The 20,822-nt window shown below is 44.5% G+C and overlaps 1 protein-coding gene across 1 annotated transcript in view; it reads right to left on the bottom strand.

The window, feature by feature from the left end:
* RYR2 (ryanodine receptor 2) overlaps positions 1 to 20,822 on the bottom strand; it is a 1,771,220-nt gene that overhangs the window by 168,468 nt on the left and 1,581,930 nt on the right. Inside the window, 1 exon segment of the mRNA XM_029593907.1 lies at positions 5,073 to 5,291. Coding sequence (XP_029449767.1) covers positions 5,073 to 5,291 — 219 coding nt within the window.

Below are 20,822 nucleotides of genomic sequence, written 5' to 3'. Positions count from 1 at the left end.
TACCTGCTAATTTTCAATTCTGGAATACCACAAATCAGTCTAGATAAGTGGGTTTTGCATCCATACCAGCAGATGGAGATAGAGAATAAAACTTTTCAGGCACTGCTACATAACCGAGATTGCGACCTGCAGTCCCTCAGTATTGACCTATACCCAAGCCAATGTAGAGAAAAAGCTCCCTAACTCAAGCAAATTTTCTCTTCTAGGGTGAACAGAGAACCCAGGATTGGAGCCCCCTGAACTGGAGCCTTCACACCCTAAAAAAGGAACTGACATTTGACTAGCTCACTCGGTTCAAAATATATACACTCTGAATTCATTCACAGCTACATCAGTCTTGGGGATGGGCCTCTGGACTGATCTGGGGTATTCCAGGAACGAAAATTAGCAGGTAAGAAAAATTCTCCTTTCCTGTTCATACCCCAGATGAGTCCAGATGAGTAGGATGTACCCAAACTCCCCTACACTGAGGGGAACCCAAAAGACTTGCTCTCAAGACACCCTCACCAAATGTCACGTCCTCCCACGCTCAAACATCCAGTCAGTAATGCCTGGGGAAAGTGTGAAGCATAGACCATGTTGCAGCTCTATAGATCTCCTGAGGTGACCCCAATTAACAATCCACCCATAAGGCAGTTTGCGTCCTAGTGGAATGCACTTGAAACCCTATTGGGGCTGCATGTCCTTTACACAGATAGGCAGACAAAATGGTCTCCTTTAACCAGCAAGAGATTGTGGCTTTAGGTGCCTGACTTCCTTTCTTTGCACCATTGAAGAGAACAAAAAGATGATCTGATTGGTGAAAACTGTTTGTGATCTTAAGATACCACAACAGAATCCGACAAACATCCAACAAATGAAGCTCTCTCACCAGCAGCAATTCCCATGACCAATTTGGAAAAGTGGGAAGCTCCACCGTCTGGTTCACATGGAAAGAGGAAACTACCTTCAGTAAAATGGAGGGAACCATATGCAGTGTCACACCACTGTCTGCAATTCTCAAGAAAGGATCTCTACATGACAGAGCCTGAATCTCAGAAATCCGCCTGGCCAAACAAATTGCCACCAAAAACATCTCTTCAAAGTAAGATCCTTCACCATTGCCCCCCAAAGAGGCTCAAAAGGAGAATAACACAGCACCCAAAGGACCAAGTTAAGATTCCATTCTGGACACAATTTCCAAAATGGAGGTTGCAAATGCTTGACCCCCTTCAGAAATCGAATGATATCCAGATGAGAGGTCAAAGACCTCCCCTGCAAATTACCTCTAAGACAACCCAAGACTGCCACCTGAACCCGTAGTGAATTATAGAGTAACCCCTTTTACAAAACCCGTTGCATAAGGGCCAAGATGTGAGGGAGATCCACCCTCAATGGATCCAGAACTTCTTCTAAACACCAGGATTCAAAAACCTTTCACCCCTAAAATATGCTAGGGAAGTAGCAGGCCTCCTAGCCTGCAACAAGATGGCAATAACTGGTTCAGAATATCCTTTCAGTCACAAGCGTCGCCTCTCAAAAGCCAAGCCATGAGACAAAAGTATTCTACCCGATCTGAAAAGATGGGTCCTTGTCGAAGCTACACTTGTAGATGAGCCAACCTGAAAGGACTGTCTACTGCGAGATCTGCGAACCATGGGCAATGTGGCTACTCCAGAGCCATCAGAATCACCCTCCCTGGGTGACCCTCTCTGCGATGCAGGGCACGCCCTACGAGAGGCCAGGAAGAAAGCACGTAGAGCAGGATCTCTTTTGGCTAAGGCAGAACAAAAGCATCTATTTCCTTGGACCCGAACTCTCGCCTGTGACTGAAGAACCAAGCTGCCTTGGCATTGGTGCACAATGCCATCAGATTCAACAGCGGGTTGCCCCACCTGGCACAAATGAGGTTGAAGGCCTCCGAGTATAACTCCCATCCTCCTGGGTCAAGCTGTTGCCTGCTAGGGAAGTCTGCCTGCTCATTGTCAACTCCTGTGACATGAGACTCTGCTATTCCTTCCAGATGCAGTTCTGCCCAGGCAAATAGCTCCTGCACCTCCTGGGCTACCAAGGAACTCTTTGTCACTTCCTGATGACTGATGTATGCCACCATTGTTGTATTGTCTGAGAAGATCCTCATCATCTTCTCACGAACACGAGGAAGGAATGACAATGTTATTCAATCTGTTATTAAATTTCTGTTGAAAAGCTGGGAGATAACAATCTGTTATTAATGGAGTTGCTGGAGATAGCAATCTGTTATTATTTAGAATAGTTGTGGGTGGATCCTTGGACCAGTGGCAGGTGACCACGCCCTTGGGGGAGCTCCTGAGAGGGACCACTGGTCAGGCTTATTGTAATAGAGAGACACACACTAGTTCTTTCATTAGACAATATATTAAACCACCAGAGGTGGCAGTAGTGAGCTGGAAGTGCCCGGTTGGGCTGTAGTCCCTCAGGTATTGGAACAGTGATCCCAAGGTGGCTGAGCTGTAGAGAAACTAAGAAAGTGAGTAGGCAAGACATGCAAAGTTCAGGAACAAGTCCTTGATGGTAACACTCACACAATAGTCTCTTGAGGCAGCCCAGGAGTTGGTATGCATTAGGCCCTGGTCCCAGGGAAAGCTCTGAGAGATAGATGGAAATTCACTAATGTTGTAAGCAGCGATGACTTCTTAGCAGAAGTGATATTCAGAAGCTGGTCCGGGACGTGGGCCCTCGAGGAGCGAGTACTGGTTCCGGACTGCGACCTGAAAAGAAAAAGAGAGAGCGAGACCCCCAAGGAGCGGGTACCTCTAGTGAAGTCCGAGGAGGCAGAGTGGCTAGGGTTGCGGAGAGCGAATCCCATCCGCAGCGACCTGGAGGAAGCTAGATAAACGTATCCCTTACTAACTTGTCTTGTTAGCAAAAACTGAGACCTTAAATATCTAGAGCTGATGACGTCATCTCAGGGAGACGCCCCTTAGGTTCACGCCAACGCCGATACATCAGTCGGGCCATGTGCGCGCGCCTTAGGCATCTGGTCAACATGGTGACTTGCAGCGTTGAGCCAGTCCGGGGACGCTGGAGGAGGACGGCCTGGAGATGCCGCAGCAGCTAGCCTTCCATCAACCCCGAAGGGAGTCGCCAACAAGGTAAGGTGGGCAGAGCAGAGACGTCGGACAGCGACAGACATAACAGACAACAATGCTCTGCGTACCACTCTTTTTTCCAGGCAATTGATAGACCAGACCGCTTCTGCTGGCATCCACTGATCTTGTGCTGTCTACCCCTGACAGACCGCCCCCCAATCTTTGAGGCTGGCATCGGTGGTTACCATCACCCAGTCTGGAATCTCCAGGTCCACTCCCTTTTCCAAATTGTGGTGAGACAGCCACTATGAGACTGGATCTGGATTCCTCCTGGAAAGGTAAGGGAAGATGATATTCCTCCGACAATGGATCCCAATGAGATTAAAGTGTCCTCTTTAGCAGATGCATGTGAGCAAAAGCCCATGGCACCAAATCTAGTGTGGATGCCATGGAGCCCAACACTTGTAAATAATCTCAGACCCTGGGCACCGCAAGGCATAATAGATGAGTTACTTGTGCCTGCTACTTTACAATCCTGTCTGAAGTCAGGAACACCTGGCCAATCCAGGTGTCAAATCATGCACCCAGGTATTCCAAGGATTGGACGGGCCCTAGATAGCTCTTTGCAGGTTTATAACCCAACCCAGCAATTGCAACATTTCTACGACCCGTTGAACCAACTGACAGCCTTTCTCCTCTGACTTTGCTCAAATAAGCCAGTCAACCAGGTAAGAATGGACTAGAGCCCCCTCCCTTCTGAGAGCCACTGCCACCACCATCATCATCTTCGTGAATGTCTGCGGTGCTGTTGCTAGCCTGAAAGGGAGAGCTCGGAAATGGAAGTGCAGCCCAAATACCATGCACTTCAGAAACTTCTGATGTTCTGCTCATATGGGGATATGCAGGTAAGCTTCTGTCGGGTCTAACGATGCCAAAAACTCCCCCCTGCGTACCGCTGCTATCTCTGTTCATAATGTTTCCATACAAAACCGCAGAACCCACAATGACAGATTGAACTTCTGAAGATACAGAATTAGCCAAAAGTATGAAATAAGTCGAGTATCTCCCCTGTCCCTGCTCTGCAGGCAGAACTGGGACAATAGTGTCCAGCCTTTGCAGCCGAGGAAGCATGTCCTAGACCGCCTTTCATTTGCTTTGAGATGAGCAATGAGACTCCAGGAAGACTTCTCTGACTGGGCGCAAAAAGTATAACCGTCTTTTACACCTTACGGACCCATTGATCTAATGTGATCTTGGTCAACTCCCTGTAAAAGTGGACCCCTACAGCCTCTAAGGGCCAGATTTATTAAGGCTTTTCTCCTATTCTGTATCTAGTGAATCAGGAACTGATTTAGCTGGATTAGTGTTGATATTCAGCTTTATCTGGCTAAGTTGGTTGGATACATTAGACCCGTTATCCAGCTAACTCAAACTTATCCGGGTATATTCAACAGTGCAACCACTTTGTTCAATATCTTGGTTATGTCAGCCGGATATATTTATCCAGCTAACTTTCCTAGCCATCTGTCTTGTGAATATCTGCCATCTGAATATCTGCCTCTTGATGTACAAACTAATGATAAACAATGTTTTGTGACAGATAATCCCAATGTGTTAGCTTTACCAATATTGCATCAGAATTCCCCACCAGTAACTCCAGGCTGATATGCACTGATCAGTCCTTCCCCTGGCAGAATCAACTATCTACCCCAGCTGCATATCCTTCCTTTGCTAATTAGGCCCCATCTCAAGTTGCTTATCCTCTCCCCCTATGGCAAACTGAGGTCCCCTCCAGAATGCCCATCCCTCTCCTACATCCTTCTCTCTACCCCCACCTCTATAGTAGGTAAAAAGGATAGGAGGATGCTCCTGCCTCCTATTCCACCAGCTATGCCATCCAAAATGGCGCCTGCTCCTGGGATGGGGGGGAAAAGCATGTAAGTTAGCATCCATTTTGATGAAGCTGAAAGTAAAACTCCCCCCTCGTATAAAATAAACAAATGCAAATTATTAACATCTTACTTTCAAACAGTAGTATCCTATGATGCAGAAGAAAGAGATGACAGTGTGGAGGATGGCTAGAATTCGTAGAGTAGGTTCCATGTAGCCACTGCTCTCTTCAAGGATATAGTGCACAGTGAAAATTCTAGGGGAGACACCTTCAAGGCTGTTCAACCTTGGTTTTTCCCTAGGACTTCCCATGGGAATTTCTTTCCCTTCTGTGACAGCAGAGGTAGAGACCTATTAAAAATATTTTAAAGAGAGTAACAATTACTGTTTTGTACTGGGAATATATCTTTATATTCCAGGCTCTCGGCGACTCTTTGATTGTAGCAACAACTGAAGAATTATTTCCCTATTCCTGCAGAAAATTCCATCCCTTCTCCCATCCATGTCACCTGTCTCAACTACCCCTTAATGCTATAATGAACATATGAGTTTATATGAACTGTAGATAGCAGAATTAAACATGAGATCTAGGTTTTCCATCTCTGTACTTTCATTTGAGAAAGTCAATGAAAAAAGAAAACAGAAGACATGAAATTCTGCTGCCGACTTCCCCTAAGCCTCTCAAACCCTCCCCTCCCCCACCCCACAAATGGACAACACTTTCCCCTTCTGGGGGTCTCTGCTAAAGAAAGTGGAAGGCGCTCTACAACTATAAACAAAACGACACCATTTTCAAATGGAAACTAGTGGGGCAGGAGCGAGCACTGATTGCTCCTGCCCCTTTCTTTATTGGAGACCCTATTGAAGAGGTTAAATAAAACAAAATCCTAATAAAAAAAACAAAAACCAAAATGAAATGTTGTAGCTCACTAATAACTAGTGGGCCACAAACAGGATTTTAAACAGTACAAATCATAAAAGAAAAGGTTACAATTCAGTTCACAGTCCGTATGGTCTAATTGATGGTATTTTTATCTTTACAACATGGAATTTATAAAACAAAAGTTAAAGGGAATTATCTATTTAATGACAGAGAAATATATGAAAAATTTATATTTTAGACCAGGGACCGAGCCAGAACTAAATGTTTTGGGGGACCTAAAGTTAGTATGGGTGGGCACTATGCTAGCCCACCACGTTCATCCTTTGTGTGTCCTATGTGGCAAAGACTACAAACCCCTTTAATTTCTGGCAATATTCTGTAACTTTTGTCTTTTCACTTTCTCCTTGTCCTGGCTGTCTCTGTTGTTTCTCACTTTCCCTCTATAGTTATGGCAGCTACTTAATACAAGCTGCTGAAGAGCAATTATGTAAATAGACTTCCACTCAGGCTAGGCATTCTTGAATTAAGGTGCTGATAGGAGAGGGAATAGTTACCTGCAAAAAATAAGCAGACAGAATTTGATGGTCTCAAACTTTTACAAGACTAGCCCAAGGGCTAGTGTTTTCCTGTTCAAATTAGCCCTCTTAAAGGCACAGAGGATCATGGACTGGCAGTGGTTCCAATGCTTCCAGGAACTCCAACTGCTGCAATTTTAAAGAATGACCCAGGTGTGACATGATCCAACCAACAGGATTGGGGGCCTGAGCCAAAAGTGAGACACTAGTGGGGCTTTCATTGGTTCCCTTGCTCTTCTTTTGGCCTTAAGAGCTGTTCCTAAATCCATACTGTCTGCTCCATAGAGGCTGCTATGCCACACAACATTTTATTTAGCAGTATTTATAAATTGCTTTACAGATCAGAAAAAAATTAATATTTTTGTTTATATAGGTGTACCTTGGACTTGGAAAGATTGGTAAAAACTGTTTTAGACCTTTTTCAACAGCATGGTAGAGTAATGTACAAAGCAATAAGACAATCTAAAGCCTACAGAAGATCAGATTTCCTTATATAAACTGTTGTATAATGGTATCTGGGAATCAATTGAGAGCTGTTCCTTTAAGTTCCCATGTGTTCATTGTATGGGTGTGGTAAGACTCAAGGCTAGTATCCCCCAGGCATCTCCCTGATGAGACCCACTACTCCAAGACACAAAATGCCTCACTTACATCCTGAGGAAGTACAACTGTAGATTTTAGAAAAAGGTGTATTATGTGCTTGGTTATACTTCACGAAGCAATGCAGCAGATATCAAGAACAAATAAACCTAAACCTTGGAATCCTGCTCACAGCATCAAATTTGTTACAGGTTCACTGTGTGGGTATGGTAAGACACAAGGCGCGTATTCTCCAAGCATCTCCCTGGTGAGATCCATTATGCCAAAAAACAAAATGCCCCTCTCACTACTCTGAGTCATTACAACTGTAGAGTCCAGAAATAGGTTTATTAAGCACTCGCTTATGCTTCAGAAAGCAATGCAGCAGAGATAATACACAGATATAGCAAAAGCAATGGTTATAATAATAAAGCAGTACAATACTTTCCTGTACTATTGTTAAATGAACGCAGAAAAGCAGCACAGCTCTATAACTTCTAGTTTGGAGGTTTCATGCTCACTTGTTCCTCTGTTAATTATATTCTTTTCACCTGCACTTCTGAAAGCATGGTTTGAAAGATGCATGCACTCCCAAAACATAGCCCAAAGTGAAAAACAGCTTGCTTTTTCTAGTGACTTTAACTTCCTTACTGCACAGCCATACATCTGGAGGTCCCTAGTCAATCACAGCCCAAATAGCAAATTTAGGGCCTCATTTTCTAAAATATCGCAGGCCTGCGATACTTTAGAAGATGAGGGGCCGAAACGGGGGGCGGGCCTGCGCTATCCGGCAGCGATCGCACCATCGCGGTGCGATCGCTGCCGGTTTCGCACCCAATAGCACCACCATAGGAGGTGTAGTTATTGGGAGCGAAATAGGCAGCGAAAAGGCACCTACCTTTTCGTTGTCCGCGGCGTCGGTGCAGAGTCAGCCCCGGTGACGCCCCGACTCCTCCTCTTCCAGGGCCGACTCCGCCCCCATCCTGGTATCGCACGTGATAAGGGACTTTTCACGTGCGAAAGGTCCCTTATCGCATGCGAGCGGCTTGGAAAATGAGGCCCTTAGCCAGATAAACTTATCCAGCTAACTTTGGAGATATATTCAATAGTGCAGCCATACTATTGAAAGCAGCTGGTTATCTTAAAGGTAGCCAGCTAACTTTAGGACAGCTCTTTGGTCCAACCAGATTTGGCAGCTAAGTCATCTGGCTTATTCTGAATATTGAAGTTAGCCACTTAACTTAGGGGGTCATTTTCAAAAGCGATCGCATGCCCCAGAAGAGGAGGAGTCGGGGCGACACCGGAGCCGATGCTGCGGACACATCGCTGGTGGCGAAAGGTAAGGACCCTTATCATCGCCAGTTTTGTGCCGAATAACTACACCTTTTATTCAGTGTGAAAGCTGGCAGCCAGCACACCGCAGTGGTGCAATGGCTGCTGGCTTTTGCAGGCCCGCCCCCTGCTTCCGCTGGATTCTCTAAGGTCTGCGACCTTAGAGAATCCAGGCCTTAGCCAGCTAACTCAACTCCTTCCAGTTACACCCCTGGAATACCCCTAACTTACCTGGATAAATTCTAGCCCCCTAACTTATTAGCTTTCTAGAATTTATCCAGATATTTACCCAGATATTCATTTAGCTGGGTAACTTCTTAGTTATACATCAATCAAAAAATGGGAACAAAATTGTTCAATCGCTGTCCTAACAAATATTCTTCAAATAGTACTTATATCAATTTGTTACTGCTATAATGAAATGTTTCAAAATTTTTAAAAAAAATTTTTTAAAGCCTACACATCTGTGGAGAAAATGCTTCATGAGGCAGAAATATATTTTTTATATATTTTAAAGAAATGTTTAAGGAATTGGTTGAAAGTTTCATATAATCATGTAGGCATCCCTGCACCACAGTTGCATACTTATAGTCATTAACTCCCAACCTCCTCCTTGTGTGAAGTTTTTTTTTTTAATCAATTTTCTTTTTTTTCTTAATTATATTCTGTGACATCCAGTTGAATTATGACTATACATCTACCCTTCTGATTTCCTTCTCACAACAAAATTAATTCCTCTTATGAAGGTAATAAGTGTATAGACCTTTCTGTGAGAAACTCAAACTGTTATTAAAGTCCCGACATGTATGTGTTTCAGATGTAATCACCTTTCCTCAGGGGAGTCAACTCAATAGAGACAAGACTATAATAGATGATCATTACCACACCATCCCTTGTGTGACTTTCTCTGCTATTCTTTTATTTCACCGAATTCTCCATTCCTGGCGTGTCCGAAAGTTGGTCTCTTCAACACCCCATCTTGTTGACACCAGATGTCAACTTCTTAGTTAGCCAGCTAAATGCTTTTAAATATGGACTTCCTGTTGTTTACTTCTCATTTTCCCACTTTTGCTTTACAGTCATATGATGTAGGGTCAGTGGGAGAACGCTGAGGCTTACATTCTGAATACATCCTTAGCCAAGCTTGTTAGGCTTAAAATAAGCAATCCCATTATACCATGATATTAATTATTAGATGATCCCTAAACAACATTAGTGTTCTGTTCCTATGGAGTTTGTAGACAGCCACCTAAGGCCAAGTTGATACTTTGGTTCTGGCTACATTACTAGCCATGTTTGTGTAAGACTGGTGAGCACCAGAGTTAGAGATGTTGTGAGTCCTGAATAAAACCAGCTTGTGAGCATAGCATTGTTTCTGGAAGTTACCATATAAGTGATGAGGATAAAAAAATAAACAAACAAAAATGTCAGGCTAGCTGGTGGTGCAGCAATATGCAGACACACTCTGAATCTCTCCTGCAGTGCCATGTTTCCTTTCATTATTTCGTAGTAAAAATATCTTGTTTACCATAATGGTAAAGAGGAAGGGCCAGATACATGTTTTCCCATTTGAATTATTGATAGCCTCCACTCCCAGACCTATCAATCAGTTTGTACATTTTGAGGGAATCCAGTCATTACCCTCCAAATTTGGGCTGCTTAGAGAGAGAATGGAGGAAGGTTTGCCACAACTCTACTTGGCCGAAGATATATCATTGAGCCTGGAGGTGTGAAAGATGCCAGTTGATCCTGCCAGTAGGAGACTTAGCCCCATGGAGCAGGTCCAGTACCTAGTAGATGACATCACTGCATTGGGGAAGCTGAGAGCACCTCCAATGTGAATAACTCTGGCAGCCTGGAGCCGGCAAGAACTCTTGGCAATGCACAAGGAACAATGGGAACTTTAGAAGCTGTTTTTTCTTCAGAAGGGACTTCAACTGGGGCAATTCAGGTACTGTTTGTTGAGGTGAAACCTCAAACTTTCACTTTGGAAACTATATGAACTGCAGTTGAGGGCCTGAGGAAAGCCCTGTCTTTGCAAATTGCTCAGGACTCTGGTGATTTTCATGAATTTAAAAAGCTTTTGGTGCAGGAAAAAGGGTTGGAGGAGGTTAAAAAGAATCTGGAAGCAACAAACCAGATAGTGGACAAGCTTAAACAAATGAAAATACTTTAATATACATCCATCGCTAGCTGGAAAAATTTGAGAATGCTTCCAAATGAAAGAATCTACAAAGAATTAATTTTCCTAAATTGAATCTGACCTTTGCAAAAGAGATGTTTAAAACATATTTTATTGAGATTCTTAAAATCCCAGTGGAATCTTTACCTCCTATTTCTAGAGCCTTCTATTTACAAGCTCCAAAGAGGCTAAGGGGCAGATTTTAAAAGCCCCCTTGCGCGCGCCAACCCCAGATTTTATAACGTGGATTTGGGGACTTGTTAGGGTACCAGCTTCCGTGTTTCTTTATCCACTGGATAAAGGTTTGGAAGATCTGTGGGAAGTTCTCAGAGTTAAACCCACATCCAGTACCCTGGCTTTATGTTAGATTATAATAATCATGATATTTCTTAATTTTAGTTTTATGATTGTGGGATTTTTTGAATCTTAGGTTGGGTCACTGATTTTGGCGGGGTCTCATATGGTGTTTCTTTTTCATTGGGAGTTGGTGTGAGTAAATGTCAAGGACGACATTTAGATCGACTGGGTGAAGTGTGAACAGGGTAAAAGTAAATAAAAATAAATGGTCTGACCCTAGTATTGTGTGTGTGATATTGAAACTGTGCTAGGGATTGAAGTTCTGAAGAATTAGTTTGAATCTTGTTATCATAAGAAAAAAATGGTTTGTTTACCTATCTGGGAGAAGTTTCTGTGCTTCTTTTCTAAGGCTTGCTGTTGTGGAGCTATGAAATATATTTCCTATGAGGGAGTTGCGCTGTGCTATAAAGAGGTGCAGACTGGGATGCTGACATCATCACTGACATCATCACTTCCTGGTTTAACCCAATTACATGTCCAATTTTAAAGTTAAATATGTATTAAACTAAACATTTAAAACATTCAAAACTTTGGCAATTTAGTAGGGGAAAGGTCAAAGAAGCTTCATGTAAATTTTGGTAGCCCCGGGTGAACTTTGAAAAAATGGATTTTAATAACATTAAATCTCTCTCTTTTAAAACAAAATTACTGTGATGTGCAAGTTGTGGGCATGAAAAGAATGTCTGATAACCTGACCACAGTAAGAATTTAAACTCAAAATTAATTTTAAAAAAATTATTTGTCCTGTCTGGGAAAGGGGATTTTATAGGCTCAGAACAGCTAGATATTTCTTTCAGACAAGCCAGTCTGTAGCTGTGCACAACTAGAAAAGTTAAGATGGTGATTGGCACCTGGTTTTGAGATTGAAGCTTATTGTTCTCTATGTGGAGATGAATGTTGGAGAGTGTTTTCAAGAGCAGTTTTCATGGGATTTCAGAGTGTGAGGATTTCTTGGGATTTGTTTTTCTCTGGTTTGTGGTGATTTTGGTGGATTTGGGGATCTTTTTAAGTGAGGGTTGGTTTAATTTCTTTTGAATTTCTTCACACATGAGTTGGGAATTTCCAGTGAAACAGTTGAAATTGGTTCCATTTCTCCTGAGGAAAATAAAAGGAACAGAGCTAGGGGAGTGTTATCATGGCAAAGACATGGTTACTGCATCTTTACAAGGAACTAGCAAGTGAGCAGGTTAATGTTTGGACACATAAATCAGTCATATTACAGTAAATTTTATGGATTTATCTATTTCATAAATAAATGTGTGGATTCTTAAAAATATTCTAATCTCATAAAAATAATCACCAATAGGTTTTTCTGTGGGTTCTTGGTAATTAGAGTTATAAACTAGAAGGGGGTGGAACTATTTTCACATGATGTCAACAAAGTAGGAGTATTCTCTGTAAAAAAAAAACAAACAAAAAAAAAAAAGCACAGCATCAGGTTGTTTTTGCCCTTTGTTGAGAGACAGATCTGCAGACTGACAGGCTGATATTCTGGTGACTATGGTTAAGGCAAAACACTGTGAAACACACTGATTTATAGGAAATTCCTTAGTGAATGTTTGTGTGTGAGCATGAGAGTTAAACTTAGAAAAGTAATTCTGAGAAAGATAAGAAGTGTAAGTGTCAATTTTTAAAAATAATGTAAGTGCTGGTTTGCAGATTTTTAACAGCCTAGTTAGTTGTGAGAGAAAGAATGGATTGATTCAACATTAATAAAAGTGGTCACTATAGAAGAATAACCTTTCTTGTGTTGTTAAAATAAAAAAAGGATCATTCCTTTTTTAGTTTTCCTTCATAATTAATATCTACTTATTTGAAGGGGATAAGTATATTTATGTGTTCTGTAAAAAAAGAACACATACACAGAAGAAAAATAAGCTCTGAATAGCAGGTTAAAATAATTTCTGCTTATGAGGGAATCCTCTGAATCACTGCTTCAGAGTTTGACCTGGAATACAGTTCTAGTGCTGACTACACTGAGACAGAGAATAAGTGAGTTTAATGAGCTACTGAATTGTTTAACCAAGCAGAGAGAGCTTTATTATACTTTTGAATGGTAAATTTTAGGGATGTGAATCGTTTTAGGACGATTAAAATTATCGTCCGATAATTTTAATATCGTCTTAAACCGTTATGGAACACAATACAATACAGATTCTAACGATTTATCGTTATAAATCGTTAGAATCGTGAGCCGGCACACTAAAACCCCCTAAAACCCACCCCCGACCCTTTAAATTAAATCCCCCACCCTCCCGAACCCCCCCCCAAATAACTTAAATAACCTGCGGGTCCAGCGGCGGTCCGGAACGGCAGCGGTCCGGAACGGGCTCCTGCTCTGAATCTTGTCGTCTTCAGCCGGCGCCATTTTCCAAAATGGCGCCGAAAATGGCGGCGGCCATAGACGAAAAAGATTGGACGGCAGGAGGTCCTTCCGGACCCCCGCTGGACTTTTGGCAAGTCTCGTGGGGGTCAGGAGGCCCCCCACAAGCTGGCCAAAAGTTCCTGGAGGTCCAGCGGGGGTCAGGGAGCGATTTCCCGCCGCGAATCGTTTTCGTACGGAAAATGGCGCCGGCAGGAGATCGACTGCAGGAGGTCGTTCAGCGAGGGTTCCGGCGCCTCGCTGAACGACCTCCTGCAGTCGATCTCCTGCCGGCGCCATTTTCCGTACGAAAACGATTCGCAGCGGGAAATCGCTCCCTGACCCCCGCTGGACCTCCAGGAACTTTTGGCCAGCTTGTGGGGGGCCTCCTGACCCCCACGAGACTTGCCAAAAGTCCAGCGGGGGTCCGGAAGGACCTCCTGCCGTCCAATCTTTTTCGTCTATGGCCGCCGCCATTTTTCGGCGCCATTTTGGAAAATGGCGCCGGCTGAAGACGACAAGATTCAGAGCAGGAGCCCGTTCCGGACCGCTGCCGTTCCGGACCGCTGCTGGACCCGCAGGTTATTTAAGTTATTTGGTGGGGGATTTAATTTAAAGGGTCGGGGGTGGGTTTTTAGGGGGTTTTAATGTGCCGGTTTTTCGATTTTTTCGATTTTTTAACGATTTTTTAACGATTTTTTCACGATATTTTACCCCCCCCAAACGGCAACAATACGATTCCCTCCCCCTCCCAGCCGAAATCGATCGTTAAGACGATCGAGGACACGATTCACATCCCTAGTAAATTTCATAATCACATTCAAGAAATAAGTGGTGATATAGGAATTCTCATGGTATTCTGATTACTACTCAAAAATAAAGGGAATTAAGAAACAAGAGTAAAACTAAAGAGCATAACACTTGAGTGACTGCATGTGCATGTTATGTTATAAAGTTCAGACTCACAGAATCTTTTCTTTTCCCATCCCAATTTCCATTCTCATATAATACAGTGGGGAAGATTTCTCTTGAGTGTTATTTCCTTTTCTTATAAGGGTAAGGCTGATCTCATTCTTATGTGACAAGTTACAGTTTCATTCACACTCTCATTCACTTCCAAAGATTCATATCTCTCTCATTAGATAGAGAAAAAAAACTGGTGGGTGCATGTCATAAAATCGGGGGTCGGCACGTGCAAGGGGGTGCACATTTGTGCAACCTGCGTGTGCCAACGCCCGCGGCCTTCCCCAATTCCCTCCCAGTCTGCTCCAATTTAGAAGCGGCCTGGGAGGGAACTTCCCTACCCTCTATTCTAACCTTCCTACCCCTTCCCCTAGCCCTATCCTAAACCCCCCCCCCCCCCCCCCCCCCCACAGTGGGAATTTTTTGATGCACATTTTTGGCGGTAATGACATGATAATTTCTCAGGGAGGGGCCAAATATCGCAAAGATACCTGCCCCGCAATATTTGGCTCCTCCCACAATAAACTATCCTGGCATGATGAATCTCCCTCGAAAATAGCTATATTTTCTCTAAATTCCTGCTAGTTAATAAAAGAAAAATCTAGTGAGTCGTTCGGGAATCCTAATTCCTAATTAGGAACTAATGGTGATGTACATCAGATTTTCACATAATTAAAAAAAAAAACGGTAACATAACACTTCTGTATATGTTACACTTGTGACCCGATAGAACGCGGTTCAAAAGAACGTGGTATCGCTTACAATGTAGTAACTAATTGGACCCCAATTTTGGCGTCCTAAGTTTTGCATTTGGTTTTACACCTTTAAGACTTTAGCTTTCAATTGTTTTCACATGTGTAAAATCTAGGTTCAATGGGGTAGATTAAAAACCCAATACAAGAGCATCCATGTGCATGCGGGCATCCATGTGCATGCGGGCATCCATGTGCACGCATGTTATAAAATCCTATGGGCATGTGCGTGGAGTTCCAACTTGCACAAGGAACCGGGGGGGATTTTATTAAAAAAGTGCGGCAACGCAATAGGGCCTTCCCCAATTCCCTCCCAGCCCGCTCCAATAAAGGAGCAGACCGGGAAGGAACTTCCTTAAGTCCCTACCTACCCTGCCTCCCTTTTCCCCTCTTCACCCCAACCTCTAAAACCCTTCTACGTATGTTTTTTTTTTTTTGCTTTTATACTTACCTGCTCCCCCAAGCAGTAGTAAGTAGCACGCACTGGCCGGCTGCCAGCGCTCACTTCCCTGGGACAGGGACTTATGGCTGCTGTTCGGGCCAGCCTCTGCCCACCCTACCCAGACCCTGCCCCCTGGCCTGCCTCTCTGATCGAGCTCGGCAGTTTTGGGCATATCGAAAAATACACGCGTGGCTGTGCTGTTTTTAAAATGTCCTTGGCGTGCGCAAGGCCCTGCCACACAGGTATCCCCCTGTTTTTACACACACTCCGGGCTTTTAAAATTCGGGCGTATATAAACCTTTGCCAGTGAAAGCATACAAAAACCTTAGTTTGAGTCTGAAGATTGAATTTTAAAGCAAATTCACCAGCTCTGTCACCTGATATTAATGGAAGGTTTCCAGAAAAAGAAAAAAAAAAAAATTAATCACGCGTGTCACAGTTGAAGTACCCATATTACATAGCAATTTATTTTCTCACATATGCTGTCTTTTTCTTTTTAGATACCTGTATATGGTTTTGTTTCAATAAAAATTATACAGCATGCACCTGTTACGATTCTGCCCACAGCCAGAGCTACGGGCAGCCTCTCACCTCTCTTTTTCTCTTTCTTCTGCAGCCCGGAGACCGCCGACGCCTTCTCGGCGCTGCTGGAGCCACTTCAGTGCAGGCCTTGTGGCCAGGAGGCCGCTGACAGCATCCTCACACAGTCGGGAGGCCGCCGATGTTGAACCCCACACGCGGGGTGCCGGTCCAGCTCCTCTTGCGGCCCGGAGGCCGCCGATGTTATCTTGTCCCCTCCAAGGGAAGGGGCCTTCATCCTCGGCATTTCCTACGGCAGGGAGCTGCTCTCAGCTTCTTCCTTGTGGCTTGGATGCCGCCACTTCAGTGTCGGGGCCTGTTCCGCGGCCCAGTCCTGCTCCTGCACTCAGCGGCAGGAGATGCCGCTCTCCAGGGTCCTGCCCACTTCCTGCCTTAGGCGTGAGGCCGCGCCTCTCTTCTATACTTATATGGCCAGCGTGGAGTGGTGCTCCTTTGATGTCATTGTGGGAGCCTCCTCTTCAGCCCTATAAAAAGGGTCTGTCTTCATTGCTTCGTTGCCTTCGCAAGAAGCCAGTCCTCCTTAGGACTTCTCTTCCATCTTGCTTCTCCTAGGCACTCTGTTCCATGTTGGAATTCCATGTCTTCATCTTCGTCCTTGTCAAGGTCTCTCGTCGGATCCTGTGTCTTCATCCATCCAGTTCCTGATGTTCCGACGTCCTATTCATTCAGTTTTCCTGATATTCCTGATGTGTCGACCTTCAGAGTCCCTGAAGTCCTGATGTCCTATTCTCTGGATATCTTCTCATCCTGATCATCATTTCCAGATGTCCTTTGCCTCAGCAGTGTAAGCCTCCAGAGGATTCTGGCTTTTAACCCTCCGAGCTTCAGGTTTCATACTCCGAGTTCGCTCGAGCTAAGTGCCAAGCCTTTTACTCCAAGTCCCTGGGATTCTGAGGTTCATCTCCTTATCCTGAATCCTGTCCGGGTCTTCGGAGTCCCTTGCGTTTCCCTTGTCCATATGAATGAAATCTGCATAACCCGTCCATATCTGCATGGTCCGTGCCTTGCCTTAACTGGCTGTGGAGGGTGCACCTCGGTGCAGGCCCCGCCGGAATCTTCTTTGTGGAACCTCCAAGTATCCTGAGTCGGGAACCACCAGCATGGTTCGTGACCTGCCTTGACTGGCTGTGTAGGGTGTGTGGTGTGGCAGTACCTATTCAGAACTCTTGACTTGTGACTCCGTCCGAGTCCTTCAAGTACCTTGGAATACCGTCTCAGTTCTTCAAGCAATCCTAAATCTTCAAGTAACCTGTGACTCCGTCTGAGTCCTTTACGTATCTTGAATCTTCGGTTTCATCCTTCAAGTATCCTGAGTCTTGTCTCATCCATCAAGTATCCCGAGCCTCATCTCACCTTTCAAGTATCCTGACTCTTCATGTGAAACCCTCACATATCCCGAGTCTTCTTCTGCGTCTGATGTCTTCACCCTTCAGCCTCTGTGTTGCGACAGTCGCTGCCCGACGTCTCCACTCCACCCTCCTTAACTCTTTGGCGACTCCCTCTTTGGTTAAGAACATAAGAACATAAGAAAATGCCATACTGGGTCAGACCAAGGGTCCATCAAGCCCAGCATCCTGTTTCCAACAGTGGCCAATCCAGGCCATAAGAATCTGGCAAGTACCCAAAAACTAAGTCTATTCCATGTTACCATTGCTAATGGCAGTGGCTATTCTCTAAGTGAACTTAATAGCAGGTAATGGACTTCTCCTCCAAGAACTCATCCCATCCTCCTTTAAACACAGCTATACTAACTGCACTAACCACATCCTCTGGCAACAAACTCCAGAGTTTAATTGTGCGTTGAGTAAAAAAGAACCTTCTCCGATTAGTTCTAAATGTGCCCCATGCTAACTTCATGGAGTGCCCCCCAGTCTTTCTACTATCCGAAAGAGTAAATAACCGATTCATATCTATCCGCTCTAGACCTCCCATGATTCCAAACACCTCCACCATATCTCCCCTCAGTCGTCTCCTCTCAAGCTGAAAAGTCCTAACCTCTCCAGTCTTTCCCCATAGGGTTGATGGAAGTTGATGGAAGTTTGGCTGCCATGGCGTCATTTTGCTGACATCGTCCGGCATCCCTGGACCGGCTCGATGCTGCCTTCCGCCATGTTCTCCTGAGGCCTAAGGGCGCGCTCGCGGTGCGGCCTCGACTGAAGTACCAGCGTTGGCGCGAACCTCAGGGGTGTCCCCCTGAAATGACGTCATCATCACCAGATATTTAAGGTCTCTTGTTTTGCTAGCTATTTCAGTTAGCAAAGGGATTCCTCCCTAATTGCCTCCAGGTATCACTGTGGATGGGATTCGCTCTTCGCTTATCTTGCTACTCTGCCTCCTCGGACTTTACCAGGGGTACCCACTCCAAGATGGCACCGTAGGGAGAGGATGACGTTTGGTGAGCTCCCGGTCTGACTCTTTCTTACTTTGAAAACCATGCCTCATACGAAGAGGAAGGGAAGGGTATGGACGGATTCCTCTGCACCAACCATACCTACTCCCTCCCAGACTACAATCGAGGTGTTCTTCGCGCCGACTACCATCTCGACTCTGGGAAAGGAGTCCGTAGAGGAGCCAGATATAGGACATGTCCAGGCCCTCATGGACGAACAAGCTTCTCTAAGCCCGGGAGCACCTGAGACGCCCTCCCCACCATTCCAAAGTAAACCCCGGGACCAGGATCGAGAGTTGTGGCAGTTTCTGACCGAAGGAGGATTGACGCTAGAGGCTGGAACTGGAGGTATGACAGTGGATATCCTACCTGCATCTGCGAAGGCCTCAGTGGGCAGCATGGTAGCTGTGAGTGTTGGAGCGGCAGGGAAGATCGTGCCGGGCCTGTGCAGAATAACCAACTAGCAGGAGAGGGGAGAAGACACTGCAAATGAATCCTCGCGGATAGAAGAGATTTGCCAGCAGAGTGGGGTAAGACAGAGGCTTACTGTGCAAAAGTTATCCAGACCAAGTGTGATTACATTGGACTCTATTTGGAACACTTTAGTGGCGTTAGAAAAGTCAATTTCTTCTTGTTGTGAATAATTCTCAGAACTCAATTCAAATAATGGAAGCACTGATAAAAGCTCAGGATACTAAGATGAAAGACATGACTGTGCAAATAACATCTATTAAGGAAGTGCAAACAAAACTGATTCAAGGAGAAGATGTAGGGCAAAAAGAATTAAAAATCTTGAGAATAAGTCAAGTTATCTGAATCTTAGGGTTTTAAATTTTCCAAGTATTACCATAGGTTGGTACTAATAAGGGACCAATTTAAAAAATACCTTGTTGATATTTTTTCAGTACCTATAGAAGCGATACCACCAGTCTTTAAGGAATTCGAATGATCTACCTTTAGTACAATCGCAAGATGTGGGAACTGATCTTACCGCTTTTTTGGAAACTTCTTCTGAAGATCAAATAGATTTTCGTGGAACTTTATTAGGGTCTTTCATGTTTCCTACTGATGAGATACGATCCTAAGACTGTTTCTACGAAATAGGAATAAGTTATTCTACAGACAAAAAGTTTGGATATATCCAGATTTAACAAGAGTTACACAGACTCGGAGGAAAATTTTCTTGGGAATGTGTCAACAAAGTTAGACAAATGGGTGGTCAAATTAATATTAGATATCCATGAAAATGTATGCTGAAATTAGGAATCAACAGATATATTTTCTTTGAGCCAGCTCAATTAAGGCAATTGTTGGATAATTGTACAGTAGAGGCGATTATTACCTAACCATCAGGTGCTTTATTTAGGAAAAGATTGGTATGTCTCCTTAATTTTCTTTTTTTAATTTTTCCTATATGGTATTGTCCTAAATAAAGTTTTGGATCTCCCAATTATCTTGTGACTTTACTTGCAGGAAAAATATGTTTATTGTGAAGAAATTGTGGATATGAAAATTTATATTTTTCCTGTATAATTTTTGCTTAATATGAAGTGATGTGAGATAACATGCTTTATGATATTTTTCTATTTGTAATTATTAGAAAAAGTGAATAAATAAAGAATTTAAAAAAAATACTCTACTGCAATTAATATTGCTGGTTCGAATTGTGCTATAAAAATCTTTAAATTTGATAGAATGTGGAAACACTTATAAGTGTTTTGGACATCAAGCACCGCGTTCTATTGGGTCCCAAGTGTAAATGAAACCAGGTTTCATGCCCCAGGAAATGATGTGAGAACAAGAGAACAGGGGTCAGATTTTCAAAAGGTTATGCGCGCCGGGCCTATTTTCAAAAGGCCCTGCGATGCGTGTACGTCCCGGGTCTTTACTAAAGGGGCAGTCCGGGGGCAGGGTCAGAGGCCTTCGACACAGTGGCCATTTGCTGCTGTGTCGGGGATCGCGTGCCGGCAGTTGGCCGGCATGTGCAACTTACTGTTACGATTCTGCTTGCGGGCCTAGCCGCGAGCAGCCTTTCACCTTTCTGCTGCTTGCTTCTCCATCTCCACTGTCTGCCTGCTTGCCCTGCGTGGCCAGGAGGTGGCCGCCGGTGTTCTCTGCGGCTCGGAGGCTGCCCACGTTGTCTCCGGCATGATTGGCCTTGCCGCCGCGCATCCATACAGCCTGGAGCTGCCGTCGTCACTGCCGCTGTCCGCAGCTGGGGCCTGCTGCCGTCTTCTTCTCCTTCGCGGCCAGGGGGGCCATCGATGCTGTCTCCTTGCGGCCTGGAGGCCGCCCTGAAGCCTTCTATCCTTTGCAGTTGGAGCCGCTTCCTCCGTCCTCTTCTTGCAGCCAGGAGGGCGCCTGGAGTTCCTCTTTGCGGCCCGGAGGCCACCACCAGTGTTTCCTCAGCCTGGGGCCATCTTCAGTTCTTTCTTCAGTGTCTGGAGCCACCCCGATTCCTCGGGC

The sequence above is a fragment of the Rhinatrema bivittatum genome, chromosome 3 (assembly GCF_901001135.1).
Source record: "Rhinatrema bivittatum chromosome 3, aRhiBiv1.1, whole genome shotgun sequence".
In the NCBI taxonomy this organism is placed as follows: Eukaryota; Metazoa; Chordata; class Amphibia; order Gymnophiona; family Rhinatrematidae; genus Rhinatrema; species Rhinatrema bivittatum.
The sequence above is the reverse complement of the archived record's forward strand: the minus strand, read 5'-3'. Positions and strand labels throughout refer to the sequence as shown.